This window comes from Lepidochelys kempii, chromosome 8, assembly GCF_965140285.1.
Source record: "Lepidochelys kempii isolate rLepKem1 chromosome 8, rLepKem1.hap1, whole genome shotgun sequence".
NCBI lineage: Eukaryota > Metazoa > Chordata > Testudines > Cheloniidae > Lepidochelys > Lepidochelys kempii.
The window spans coordinates 212940-228249 of NC_136387.1; the positions used below are offsets into that span (position 1 = coordinate 212940).

At 39.9% G+C, this 15310-nt stretch overlaps 1 protein-coding gene across 2 annotated transcripts in view; it reads right to left on the reverse strand.

Moving 5' to 3' along the window:
- Positions 1-219: 219 nt before the first annotated feature.
- Positions 220-15310, reverse strand: part of KDM3B (lysine demethylase 3B) — a 132435-nt gene continuing 117344 nt past the window's right edge. For both annotated transcript variants that reach the window (XM_073355003.2, XM_073355005.1), the window contains 8 exons: positions 14708-14879; positions 13162-13252; positions 12914-13044; positions 7646-7765; positions 7085-7224; positions 6364-6540; positions 5502-5636; positions 220-1536 (listed from right to left, as the gene is read on the reverse strand). In XM_073355003.2, the coding sequence (XP_073211104.1) occupies positions 1456-1536; positions 5502-5636; positions 6364-6540; positions 7085-7224; positions 7646-7765; positions 12914-13044; positions 13162-13252; positions 14708-14879 (1047 nt within the window). In that variant the 3' untranslated portion in view covers positions 220-1455. The remainder of the gene's footprint in view (positions 1537-5501; positions 5637-6363; positions 6541-7084; positions 7225-7645; positions 7766-12913; positions 13045-13161; positions 13253-14707; positions 14880-15310) is intronic.

Sequence of the window (15310 nt, forward strand, 5' to 3'; positions counted from 1 at the left end):
GCTGGGATCTGGGCCAGCTGGAGCACCCAGCCCATGAGCCTGGCATAAGCAGTGCAGGAGTGCTGTGCTAGTAAGCCCAGCTGGCACCATGGAGGACTGCCCCCGTGTGTACGCCCCTTCTCCCCGCATAAAATGGTGCTTGGAACCGTGCTGTGTGTGGTTTGATCATTGTGGAGGCTGAGGCAGCCGAGACTGGCAGGAAGGGATAGGGTCCAGTGGTACAGTAAATGACTTTTATTTTAAAAAGTGAACATATTAACAGGCCTGCAGGTGGCACTACAGTACAGCTGGGCATAAGGTAGATACATTTCCCCATGGACCCGGACAATGAAATCATCGCTTCAATGCTGACATTTAGTTAATTCTGGATACAGTTCTACCAAACTGAATTTACTGAAAATATTTCTGGACAAAGCCAATATTGATAATTAATTTTCCTTCAGTTTTGGGAAATGACAGACATCCCGAGCTACCACTGGTACTTGGGGAAATATTGCCTGGAGCTACCAGTGCAAGGGGAGACGGACAACATCTCCATGTCAGGACAAAATACATGTCCTGTTTTACTTCTCACTTTGTGGAATCTGTAGGGAGTGAGGAGTTAGTTTCTATTTGCTCTCCTTTGGCTGATTTTGTGCTATTTTAGACTGATTTCTATAAATCATTTCTTGATTTTATTGAAAGGAAGACTAAACGTAATGTGCCTTTCCTTGTAAATCCAGTAACAGTTGAGATATTTCAAAAATACTAAAAATATCTACTTTCATGAAATATTAACTGTTTCACTACAAACCTAGTTTTTCACTAAATACACAATTCTCCTACTCCTGGAACCTCCTGGGAAAAGCAGTGGGTTCTCCCTGTAGATCTGTAATTCTACAGTGTATAGAGAAATGGCTACAAGAAGGGGTGTGTGAAGAACAGCTTTATCCCTTTTCCTTGTCCTGTATCGCACTAGGGAGGATTGTGTGTATGTCTGCGGTTGGACTCTTGTTGATCACACTCATTCAGAAGCTATCTACCTAGGTCTGCAGTAGGATACCCCACCTCTAGCACATTCCTTATAACTTCTTGGAGACTAACTAGGCATGAGGAAAAATGTCCACACTCTTATACCATTTCTAATCATAATATGGAGGAATACCACATGGTTTCCAGGCAATTCCAATTTGCAAAAGGCCACAGGAAAGGGACATGGCACCTTTCATTAGAATAAGGAATTCTGCATGTAACAGTGCGATCTTCCATCAGACCTTCAATATTGAGGCAATGTAGAAACAGTGGCTGAAGGGTGTATGTAATACTGACCACACCAGCTCTTAGTGAAAGGCCTCTGCTCCTGCAGAGGCAGTCATGTGCAGTCCCTGTATGTACTGTGAGAAAAGGCTTACTTCACCGGAGGGGGGGGTTGGGGGGGGCGCAGAGAGAGAGAGTGTGAGTTAGAATTAGCAACTCCTAAGATCTAGCCAATTTGGATTCATGAGCCTTCAGTGTGCCAACAGCATCTTTTACTGCATGGTAGATAATGTTCTTCACCTGTAAGTAACAGAAAAAAAAATTAATACAAACTTTTAAACCTGAGCAGCATGTCCACCTTAACAGGAAGTCAGAGTTTAAGGCCAGAAGGGTCCACTAGATCATTCAGTCTGAACTCCTGTATATTACAGGCCACCAATTCAATCTAGCATCCACACACAAACGCAAGTGACCCCAACCGCTTCATAAACAGGTATTTACTAGACTTTGGGGGTTGAATATATAATAGATGTAAAATGCTCACATGGAGGAGTCAGAGACCGAGAAAGAGAGATTCACACCAAAAATGCTGAACTTATTAAATACTATTGCTGCTTCCCAAAGTTGCAAACAGCACTGTTATATAAATGTCAAAATTAGACTCCAGGAAAAGTTTAATATTAAACAACTGCACTTCTATGTTATTTATCCACTTTATGGTAAACCAGGATTAATTTATTGGCTATTATCTTTTTAGATTTTAAGCTTCTCCTTGCAAGGACACTAGATCAGGCAAAATATTAAGTCTTTCATATTAAACTCTTGCCCAAATTGGTTGTATGTTATTAGGAGGAAATTATTCATAGACTAAGGCCAGAATGGACTAATAAATCATCTAGTCTGACTTGTAAATCACAGACCCATAAATTTCACCCAGTTATCCCTATGCTGAGTGCAAGGTTTTGACTAACACATGTCTTGATTCAAAGACATCAACAGATGGAGAATCCAATGCTACCCTTGGTAGTGTGTTCCAATGGTTAAATCACCCTCACTTTTAAATTCAAAATTACAAAATTAGGCACAAATTTTTGTCTGGGTTCAGCTTCCAGCCATTGTTCCTTGTTATGCATTTCTCCACTAGATTAAAGAGTCTTTTAGTACTCAATATTTCTCTCCTGTATATTCTGTCATCAAGTCATCTCTCAATCTTTTTTTTGATAAACAAATGGAGCTCATTAAGTCTCTCACAGTAAGGCATTTTCTCTAGTCCTCAAATCATTTTTGTGGTTCTATTCTGCACCCTCTCGAATTTCAACATCCTTTTTAAAATGTGGACATAAGAATAGGATACAGTATTCCAGTGTGGGTCTGAGCAATGCTATATCCAGAGGAAAAAAAGTCACCTCCCTAGTCCTACTCAACTACTCCTTATAGATCCCAAGCAGGGGTTTGGAGCTGTGCTCTGGCTCCGCTCCAGCACCAGGCAAAAACCTGCAGCTCCACAGCTGCTCCGCGCTCCAGCTCCAGGCTCCGCTCCAAAGCCCTAGGTCCAAGGATTTCATTTGCCCTCTTTGCCACAGCATCACTCTAGGAGCTCATATGATAATTTATTTGTATTTCTGTAGTGCATAGATGTCCTAGGTAAGTCGCTTGTCCACTATGACTCCTCCTTTTCAGAGTCACTGCTTTCTAGGATACAGTCTGCCCCCCACCAATTCAGTAGGTACTGTCTGCACTTGTTCTTAGATGTATAACTTGGTATTTGGGTGTGTATTAAAATGCATTCTAATTGAATGGGCCCTCTTTACCAAGTGACCCAGATCTTTCTGCATGACTACCATGGTCATCATTATTTGCTATCTGTCTAATCTTTGAGTCCTCCACAAATGTTTTTCATCAACAGGGATTTTGTATTTAATTTTCAGATCATTGATGAGAAAGTGTTGAATAGCTTGGGGCCTAGTACTGATCTCATGGCACCCCAATAGAACATCCCCGTTTAATGATAACTTTCCACTGACAACTACTTTTTGAGATCTGTCAGACAGTTCCAAGTTCTTTATACATTTAACATGTGCTTTATTGATATTGTGTATGCTAATTTTTTAAATGAGGACATCATGCAGTATTAAGTCAAACGTATTACAAAGATAAGTATTTTACATCTACAGTTACTTGCTTTATCCACCAAACCTTAATAATCAAAAAATGAAACTGGGTTTATTGACAAAACCTATTTTCCATAAAATCATGTTGACTAGCATGATATTCTCATCCTTTAATTATTTACTGATTGACTCCCAAATCAGCTTCTCCATCATTTGTCAGGGATTAATGTCACTCATTATCACTCTTCAAATCTCCTGAAATTTCCCTAGTATGCCAAGATTTATTAAAATTAACACTGGTGAGCCACAGATCGGTCTCAGCCAACACTTGGATGACTTGTGTGTGGAAGTATCAGAGGGGTAGCCGTTAGTCTGGATCTGTAAAAGCGGCAAAGAGTCCTTATAGACTAACAGATGTATTGGAGCATAAGCTTCCATGGGTGAATGCATGCACCCGACGAAGTGGGTATTCACCCACGAAAGCTTATGCTCTAATAAGTCTGTTAGTCTATAAGGTGCCACAGGACTCTTTGCTGCTTTGTGTGTGCAAGTTACTCAGGCCTGCCAATTTTAAAAAAGTATTTATCCCCTACTAGATGTTTAACGTTATCCTGATTTATTAACGGTCTGGAAAGTATATCATCCTTATATGACAAGAGTACATCATCCTAGTTCTTTCAAAAAATGGAACAAATTTTTACTGAACACGTCTGCCTTGTCTGTGTCATTAACAATTTTACCTAGTTTTAAAATTTTACTTCATCTAGTACTCAGTCTATATCATTTCTACGGTTTCTTGTGTTCCTAATATATTTAAACTCCTTATTGTTCTTAGCCCTGCCAGCAATGGATTTTTCCCTGAGATCTTCCTTTAACAATTTTCTACCTTTCCTAACTTCTAATGTATATTGACTGCTATCTATTTCCTCTTTTTTCCATTTGTAACACATTGATTTTTATTCCTAACTGTGGAGTTAACTTCACCACTGAAACAGGTAGGTTATGCAACTCAGTTTAAACCAGTTTTTAACAAACATTTTAAAAATGCAAAGTAAGTACCAGTATAAGAATAGAAGAGCAACAAGGAATAGATACACTATCAATTCTAAAGCCTCAGGATAGTTAATTTCCTAGTGCCCTTGCCCTAGCTAATCACCTATTAAGTTTCCATAACTGCATTACGAAGCATGTGCACATGTGCTCAATATCTTTGGTATCAGCTCTGACTGACAGGTTTAGTTTTGATTATATGCTTAATTAATTTTTCAAGCCCTATATATAAATTCATGAAGATCAGCCATTACTGCCACAAAGAAAAATCATAAACCAACAGCTGTTCACTCTCCAATTCCTTTTTGGCTTTTAAGAGATAGACATCAGGCCCATTCAGACCAGTAAAGACACCTGTTTTAAAGAATGCAACTACTAGCTTTTCTATTTCCACTAACTCTGTGTCAGCTTACTCATCTAAGGATGCACTTGTGCATCTGCATCATTGTATCAGAAGAATAATGTAGTCTAGTGCAGTGGTTCTCAACTAGGCATACATGTACCCCTCAGAGTATGCAGAGTTCTTCCAGGAGGTTCGTCAACTCATCCAGATAGTTGTCTAGTTTTACAACAGGCTATATGAAAAGCACTAGCGAAGTCAGTACAAACTAAAATTTCACATAGGCAATGACTTGTGAATACAGCTCTATATACTATATCAGTATTTCTCAACCTGGAGGGTCGTGATTTGTTTTATAATTATAAACAGAACAGTTTTTGCTTGTGATGAAACAAAGGTAAAATCCTTCGTGCAACAATACTCAAGAGATTTAATAGGTGGCTTTGTCTTCTGTCATTTCCCCTCACCAGAGCTTAATAATTTATGAGCCAAGCAATATGATCCATTATGTAAGGATGAAAGTGTTACTTTCCAGGGACAGCTCAATTGAGGTTAGTGCTAGTCTTTTGCTTAGGTAGCCAAATCCCAGGATGTAGATTTTTGCCAAAAATATGGAATGCTTCTATCAAATTAAAAGCTCCGAAGTTGTAAAGTATTTATTTTTCCTGATTCACTAGCCATATGCATGTTCATAAATGACTTCAAAACTTCCAACATACAGGATCTACCCAGAGATTGTTCCCGCAGGATGGACTGATAGTTACCTGCAGTTTATCCTCATGGTTTGTGTGAGTGTTAGAGAGGTGCCTGAATTCCTGGGTCAGGCGGAAGCAGTGCTTTACGTGTTCTGGAGATACAAAATCTTCTGCCACTTTAATGCAACTGTACAAATTATGAACCTGAAAAAAATAATAGTATTAGATGTTAGATACACCACAAGACTGAATGACCCAAAACAGAATTAATGTCAATGAATTCCATGGACAATAGGTTCCTGCACACACATCTACCAAAAAGATTGAAACACTCCAGTTTCCTGCAAGACAATTCACAGAATTGTATCTTAAGTTAGAGAAGCAAAAACCCTATTGGATCCCAGCTGGCCCATCTCTCCACAGTACATTCTTTAGTGAACTTTGTCGTTTCACAGGCTATCTTCTTAAAAAAAAGTGCTGTGAAGTGAACTGACAGACCATCAACCTCATATACCACAGTTTGGGAAACCCTGCTCTAGTATTTTAGCTACCATAGATTTAGATGTCCAAAGTGATGGGGCTTCCACTACTTCCTTGGGATTCTCTTCAGTGGCCTAAGAAGATCTCCTTTTTTTCCCTCACATGCATCCTAATTGTTCCCTTTCTTAATTTCATCCCATTACTTTATACACCCACCCACAATATGCCACATAATTTTATTTGTTATATATATATATTGTGCTCAATGTGATGCTTGAGCACTATTAAATAACTCCTGTAGAACTGTACTGTTAGAACTGCAGAGCCCAAGACAGCAGCCTTACTTCAGAGTTCTTTCAGGAGCCAAATTATAAATCCAAACTACTACAGTTTTACAGTGTCCCAAATTCACTTGCCATCATCTTTATGGCCTCTACAGCATGACATTTACCTGGTGGGGGGCACCTGCAGGAATAAACACAGCATCTCCTAGGAACTGCACTATTGCCCAGCCTTGTACTCCATACTCCTCATAAAGACGCTTACGTAGGGTCTGGTCCAGGTACCAACTTTGGTCATGAATTGGATCATGATCCGGGGGATTTTCTTGGCCTTGTTCTTCTCCAACCTAATACAAAAGATATAAAAACATTTATACAAAGATATTGCAGTTCAGTGGTACTACTTTTCATAAAGTACTTTGCACCAACGTACTGGGGACAAACACGATCTTAAGCTACTTCAATATGAGATACTACCAGCTCAGATCATAAATACTTTTAAGGTCAAGGCATCTATACCAGTAAGTATCCCTTCCACATTCACCCCTGTGGTCTTAGCCCACAGTGAAAGTTTACACTTCCTCCATGCTTGGGCATAAACTCATTCCCAGTTTTCTCAAACTGTGACATTGTGCCCATACAGATTTACAAGTATAAACCATATCCAGGCAGCAGAATAGTGGTTTGTCACTGAATATATGACCAGCTGTACATGTCATTTTCTTAAACCACATTCACAGAAGAGGAAAACATTTGGGATTTTTGTAGGTGCATCTGTATATGTGCTCATGAGCGTCAGCTGGAGCAGACTCAACTTGAATCTTAACACCCCCATTGATAAACCTTTCTAGGACCCAGTCAGGCCATAAGCTCCTTCAGTCACCATCATACCTTTCGGAGAAGTTCCCGGATCTTCTCAGCATCCTTGGCAGCATAGATGTGCCACAGCGCTCCAGGCTTCTCTTTCCCTTCATGGATTCGCTGCTTTGTCACATCATCAGCATCTCCCTCATCAATTGTTTTCAGTACTTCTGAAAGGAGGATCCACACAAAAGCTGAACAAGGTCACATGAATTTACAGCTCCTGTATTTAACATGCAAAAGTCGGCATAACAAACTTCGCCATTGTGCTAGTCAATAGCAAACTGGAAGGAAGCATGATAACTTAGTCATAAGAAATTTCTAGTTTGAGACTAGAGTAACCTTTGTTTTTCCTCCCAAGGAAGGGTTAGAACTATCCAGTTACAACACCACCATTACTTTCATAGTAATGTCCTAGAAAAAGCATTAATGACTAGTGACCACTGTCTATGCCTCTGAACGTCTACTGAGACATAGCCCAAATAGCCAAGGCAGTTTATAGCTGGCAAAGATTTCAAGGCCTTCTGAACAACCATGGAAGACCTCCTTCTACACCCCAAAATGTCCAAAGAGAGTTATCTAAAATATTACCATCATCATGGGCTCCTTCCCCAATGGGGATGCCAACATACACCATGACATTAACAGCATCAGACACATCCAAATGGAGATTGGTTGTACCAACTCGCCTGTCTTCTGCAGTTATTAACCCTATGAAAAAAGAGGGGAGTAAAAAGATTAATATTGTAAAACAAGCAAGATCTAATTCCTACAAAAACATCCTCTTTTTGGAGGGTGGGAATGCTTCCCACTATGTGTGCTACTTTTGCTTTCTGCTATCATCCCAGCAACAATGCTTAGTTTGTAACAGAACTGAAAAGGTTGATTTTTCATACTTATTTTTCCTAGACATGAAAAAATTGCAAATTTATTGGAAGCTAGTTAAAAGTTTAGTACAAAAACAGCATGTTAGAAGTCTGTCCCTGTTTATAAGGGGGATAATTAACTCTTTGAAGACAAAAGTCTGAATTTGTGCTCTGCAGCTTTGTGTATCTACAGGTCATTTGTTCCCAGCTGTAGCGAGGAGACGTGCTTTGGCAGTGCTCTTAGCAAAAATTCTCTCCCCTGCTTTACTGGTACTTGCATTTTCATTCCCCTTTTCCTCCCTTTTCCCCTCCTCTGTCCCCTCGTCCTCCTCTCTGTAGTGTCCCCTCTTTCCTTTATCTTGGTTTAGGAAATCTCCTCCCAAAAAACCCTATCCAAAAATTAAAAAAAAAGGATATAAATTAATGGATTTGAAGTTTGCAGACCATCATGCTGTTACTCTGCTTGTTTATCTTCTCCGCACTACTCTGTGTCCTGACTATTTAAGCTGTAAACTCTGAGAAAGAATTTTCTTAGGGCTTGTCTTCATGTACTGCGCAGCTGTGCCGCTGCAGATGCTGCTACACCAGGAGGAGAGCTACTCCCGTCAGTGTAATTAATCCCCCTTCCTGAGAGGCAGCAGCTAGGTCAGCAGAAGCTCTCTCATTGACACAGCGCTGTCTACACGCAGGTGGGTGGGGGTGTTTGGTATAACTACGTTGCTCAGGGGCGTGGATTTTTCCCCTACGAGCGACGTAGTTATACTGATATGTGTCTGTCGCGTAGACCAGGCGTTACTCTGTAGAGCACCTAGTAAAGTGGGGCATTAATGCTAGCTCAGGATTCTAGACAGGAGTCTAACAGACATCTTTTCTCAGTGGGTTTCAAAACTGGAAGGGGCACATGAGCTTCTCCAAGAAACACTTCTAAATTATAATTAGACAAGAACATCTACCTACAAAGGCTCAGTGAGCTGCAGCAATTTAAGGTAAATATAATGCTGCCTATGAAACAAGATTTTTTGCAAAATATTACAAGAAAGATTTTACATAGTACGAAAATAGAACAGGGATGGGCAAACTACCGCCCACGGGCCGCATCCAGCCCATCAGGGCTTTGGATCCGGCCCGCAGAATTGCCACCCCCATGACACCCCGGGCCTCGCGCCGCTCCCAGAAGCAGCCGGCGCCATGTCCCTGCAGCCTCTGGGGCAGAGGGCTCTGTGCACTGCCCTCGCCTGCAGGCACCGCCCCCCACAGCTCCCATTGGCCGGGAACAGGAAACCGTGGCCATGATTTATGAGAAGAGGCTGCGGGGACTGGGATTATTTAGTCTGCAGAAGAGAAGAATGAGGGGGGATTTGATAGCTGCTTTCAATTATCTGAAAGGGGGTTCCAAAGAGGATGGATCTAGACTGTTCTCAGTGGTAGCTGATGACAGAACAAGGAGTAATGGTCTCAAGTTGCAGTGGGGGAGGTTTAGGCTGGATATTAGGAAAATCTTTCACTAGGAGGGTGGTGAAACACTGGAATGCATTACCTAGGGAGGTGGTGGAATCTCCTTCCTTAGAGATTTTTAAGGTCAGGCTTGACAAAGCCCTGGCTGGGATGATTTAGTTGGGGATTGGTCCTGCTTTGAGCAGGGGGTTGGACTAGATGACCTCCTGAGGTCCCTTCCAACCCTGATATTCTATGATGTGGCTCTTGGGCCAAAAAGTTTGCCCACTCCTGGAATAGAAGGTACAATGGAACTGTAATTCATGGTATTCAGAACCTGCTAAAACCAAATTTTAGGTCTCCTGCAAAGAAGAAAGTTTACAGGCTTCCAGCCTCACCTGTTGTGCTCCAGGCATTAGAACATTTGCCTGGATGGATTGCTACAGTCATCTAATATTGTGATTATAAAAGCGTCAGAAGACAAGAACCATATTTTACATCACGTGACTAATGAAAAAACAGGTTTTAAGATAAATCTGTAATAGGGAACATGGATTTAACGATTCAGTTTAGGAGGAGGAGGAGGAGTCTTTTTCATTTTGAAGGCTGAACTTTTATATTGGAGCAGAAAGAATCTGGAAGATCTAAATTAATTATTTTCCACTTATAAAGACCAAGGCCAAAATTTTCAAACCTGGATGCCTGAAATTAGGCACTAAACATTGATTTAGGAAGCTAAATAAAAGTGACCTGATTTTCAAGGGTGCTGTGCATGCATAAATCCCACTGAAGTGAACAGGAACTGCAGTTGCTCAGCACCTTTTAAATTCAGGCCATTTTTATTCAGATGTCTATTTTAGCGCTGAACTGGTGTCAGAATTTTCAAACCTGGGTGTCTAAAATTTTTAGATATGAAAGCCTTGCCAACGCAGGATAAGGAAAAAGGATTTTCTTTCCAGAAGTAGGTATACTTTTAGTTTATGGACTAACGTGCAAAGGTCATAGCCATTTATTTATAGAATTGAAATACATCTCAAAAGCTTTTTTCCCTTTTTTTTTTTTTAAGCTGTGAAGAAAGCATATGTATGCAGTGGTGTTGTAACCATTTTGGTCCCTGGATATTAGAGAGTCAAGGTGGGTGAGATAGTATCTTTTACTGAATCCAACTTCTGTTGGCAAGAGACACGAGCCTTGGAGCGTATACAGAGCTCTTCTTCAGGTCTGTGTATGAACACAGAGAAATAATTTTAATAAGTATTTTCTGTATTCATGCTACCTTCATAGTATATTGAGGGTGAATATTTATTCCTTTTTTATTTTCCTGGGGCCCATAACTAGGCTGAGTAAAACAGCGAGTACTCATTTATTGGGAAACTACTCTTGGTTATGTTTTCGCTTTTTCATTTTTAAAAAACGAACACCTTTGTATCCAAATAGCATAGAACACTGAAGTATGTATGAGCTTTTATTGCAAAAGTTGAAGTGCAGTTTAAAGAGTCCTACAAACTCATATTCTAAGAGAGGAAAAAGATATTGATAACTGTTTTAAAATTTAAAACAGTATTTTAAATAAATCTGTCCATCTCCTTTCATTCCCTATCCACCCAAGAAGTTAATAAAAGATAATAAAAATAATGAAAATCAGACAAAATAAGTTAGCCTTCACTGCTGATCAGTTTGCTTTTTGTTGCAGTCTATCCTCCATCTCTATGTTGCCGGATTAGACTAAACTCTGTACAGTTTCTGGAACACTTTGGGTGCTGTATAAGCAAACATCTAAGACAATTCTCTCAAAATACTGGAAAACGTGACCTTCAGATCATGTTGATTCCATGGCTTGAGTAGCACCAAGCACCATAAACAAAGATTGGAAAGAACCGCATTATTGTAAACCTCTGTTTTAATTCCTTTATATGTGGTACTTTTTAAGCCCGTACCTTGTGATTGTGCTAAACCATATGTTTTAGAAAACAACTAATCCTGATTTAAAGGCTTCAAGTGATGGAGAATCCACTGTATCCTTAGGCCTGTTGTTCCTTCCAATGGTTAGTTACCCTGACTATAAAAAACTCTACACCTCATTTATCTTGCAAAGTTAAACTTTTAGCAAAACCTTTGCAATTTACTTTTAAAGTTAAGCCAGTATTTTCCTTCCATGTGCCTACTTTGTGGGGGCAGAGGTATGTGCTATGCTTGAAGAATCATCTTTAGTTTTGGGCGTGGATAAAATCATGCAGGTTTTTGATTTTTTTTTTTTTTTAGAAAAATGTTTTTTTAAAGTCAAAATCAGATTGTATTTACATGTTGCTAGTTCTTTACTCTTTCCACTTTATAGTTCTAAATCTCTAAAGTGGAGATTTCAGATATTAGATTTTTTTTCTAGTCAGAAATTTCGTATTTAAAATGTGCTTCTATGCTAAAAAAACAAGCCCAGAGCCTCATTAACATGCTTACTGAGATAAGAGTCAGTTTTGTGTTTGACAAGAGAACAGCCATTGATATATTTGCAACCAAACCCCACTTCTGATATACTGAACTTCCACAAGTAAAGAAATGAAGTTCTTCAACTAGGCTATATTTCTCCATCAGTGTTTGTAGATTGAAGTGGGACTTACGCTCATAAATCACATAGGTGGCTTTGAAAATCCCTCCCTTCTCTGTCTAAATATGGGATCAGGACCCTAACTTTATGCTATTTTTGAAATTTTTGGACACTGTACAAAAAAGTTTACAATAACTTCTTTAATGTATTTAAGGCCTAAATAACTTTTCATTGTTAACACTGAAGAGATTTTGGGGAGACAATGATTTTATGTCATTAAGAAAAAAGTTTGATAAATACACAGTTCTAGCCCGTGATACTGGAAACACTTATATACACATGCTAATTTTTAAGCACATAAGTAGTTCCATTTAAATCAATGGGGCTATTCCCTGTGAGTAAAGGTATCCTTAGGGGGTTGCAAGACAAGTATCTTAAATTCTCAATACTCAGGTCATCAGATCCTCCTAGTGCATTAACAGTCATGGAATATAAAGCTACATATCAACGTGGAGTCTGGTGGCACCTTAAAGACTAACAGATTTATTTGAGCATAAGCTTTTGTGAGTAAAAAACCCACTTCTTGCATCTGAAAAAGTGGGTTTTTTACCCACGAAAGCTTATGCTCAAATAAATCTGTTAAACTTTAAGGTGCCACTGGATTCCTCATTGTTTTTGTGGATACAGACTAACACAGTTTCCCCTCTGATTCTTAAAGCTACATATCATTATTCTTGTGTATATTAATACTAGTTTACACACATTTCTAAAGAGCTATCACCATGCACAGTAGGAGCCAAAAATATACATGGCATCTTATGGAGAAAAAAATAAGCAAATTTAAAGGCACAAGTGTCTTATTAGACCAACACTATGATATAAGCTAATGCACTGTAGGACAGTTCATTGCACTAGCTTCTGTATGTTCCAATTATTCACTGGACACAGCTCAAAGGATAGAGACAATGTGGTAAAGAATAGTAAAAAAAGGCCTTCTCCAGACCTTTTTACACATACCATATGCGTTGTACATTTTGGGACCCAGATCAGGCCGTACAAAGTAACTCGGCAGTCTAGAGGCCAGATTCAGTCTGCCATCCCTCTTGGTATACTCTGGGAGAGGGAGGTTCTCCATCAAATCCTCAAACCTAAAGAGGTACAGCAGAGAGTACAGGAGTAGGACGACAGCACCAACAGAACTATATTGCTGAATAAGCACAAGTGTAACACAGAATCCTGTAAGTTCTGCTGTTCAGCTCACTTACCTTGTAGGCATCATGTCTCTAAAATCCTCCCCTGGAGGCCAGTCTTTTAGTTTCAGTACCATTGGCTGCCCATCATCCGACCTCAGACGCTCTGCAAGAGACAGACAAATTTTACTCAGCATGTTACATCCTTTCCCACCGCCCTTTGTATTATTTATTAAGATTGTAAACTCCTTCAGGCAGAGACTTCGTATACTGCCCAGCATACAATGGACCCTGACCTCAGTTTGGGCTCTTAGGCACTACTAGAATATACAAACAAACAAAAACAAAAAACAAGTTTTGACTCATCAAAAAGAGGAGGGGGAGAGACACTACACCCCCAAAACAGAGGCTGAGGGATCCCTCAAACCTGCTAAATCTCACCCTGCAGAACTTTTCTGGGCCTGAAAGGTGGAGTTTTCTTAATCATTCACCCTTATTCTACTTCCACTGAGGTCAAAGTTTTACCATTGACTTCAACAGCAGCAGATTTAGGTCAATGTTGAGTGATTTTGAAAATCCCACCCTATATCACTTTTGCCAACTTGGACTGCTTCCAACCCACCCCAAAATCCTTTCTGCCCAATGCAAGGAACGAGTAATGTGCTTCTTAGACAATCATACATCTGGGTGACGCTCTTACTCAAAGGTAGCAACCAATATGTTGAACACCAGCTGGAATGCATACCTCCCCGTTTCACAGAATACAGCATATTCATAGAGTAAGACATTTTACAATTGCTGTGATATGAATGCATGCCCATTTTGTCAGGTGAAAGATGTCTGGGAGCACCTTGCACCCCTTCTGACAATACTATTCCCTCTCTACAGTTTGCTGTCAACATACCATAGTTTGCCCAAGAAATCATCTCTGGATCTAGATTACACTGAAAATTCCTTCCTGTTGCCAAACCTCCCACATCTGAAGGAGGTATTCAAGAAACTAGCAGAGAGCCACTTCAAACACTTGTCCTCCACCAATATGCCTTGACTACTACATACATTCTTCCAGAGCTCTGAAGTAGCCAACCTCAAGGATGAAGTGTGGGAGACAGCGGCAGAGCCAAAATTTTGGAAACTTATTACCGGGGAAGGCAAAAATGGAGGCAGTAAGATTTTTTATCATTTGTGAAATGTAAAACTAACTTCAACTTAGCTTTTCCACAGAAGCAATTATAACAGCACAGAAGAAAGAGGTAAAGACAAAAAGCAGTAGGAGAGAAATTCAAAGACATCCCACATGGTCTCTAAACAGAAACATTAGAGTACTGACCTCCTAGGATACTGATCCTCTTTGACAGGTGCATCAATACACACTACTGTAAACCTGAGTTATCTGCTGTTTGAAATCGTTTGATAGGCCAAGCTGCACTTAGCCTAACCTTATTCTCCACTGTTCCATCATCCACTCTGTAGTAAGCCCCAGTTATTTAAGGAGCAGCATGGACTTTACAGCAAGAGGGGCATCAGTTAGAACACAAAAACAATCTACCGAGGGGGGGAAGAAGGGGGAGAGAGAAGTAAAATAATGAAATGTGCTATTCTGCCATCAGCCTGCACTTACTGGAAATGATTTCAAAGCCATCCCAGAAGTCACGCACTTTCACATCTGAAATTATGGCGCAGTTCCTGCAGTTCACCAGATCAACATCCTGGTCTCCAAATTCTAGGCTGAAGGCCTCTGGTTTCCAGAGCTCTGACTTCAGCTTCTTATGGACTCCCGAGACCAGCACAGGCTGAGGAAAGAAAGGCAGGTGCTCATTCCATGATTTGCTAAATTTATTGCATATCCAGCCAACTCACTCTCATTCTCAAGAACTGGGAAATTCTTGGCCAACACCACACAGAAGAAAGTCACCAGAAATCAGTTTCCTTTTACATATAAATCCAATCCTTGCACATCAAGCAAAAGAGCGATTAAGAGGCAAGTCACCAAATAAAATTTCAGTTTCAATGTGCAGCTGTCCTTGGAGGTTAGTCTGATTCTACATCCTCCCCATCCCAAAGGGATCCAGGGAAGCAACGTCTATGTAAATAAATAAATCTACACTTCTAACCTAATAGCATCTGTTGCTATATGTTAAGAAACATTCCTCTCAAATAGTCATATGGAATGCCACAAAATTCAATTTTATTTTATACCCTTCCTCATACTTCACACAAAATT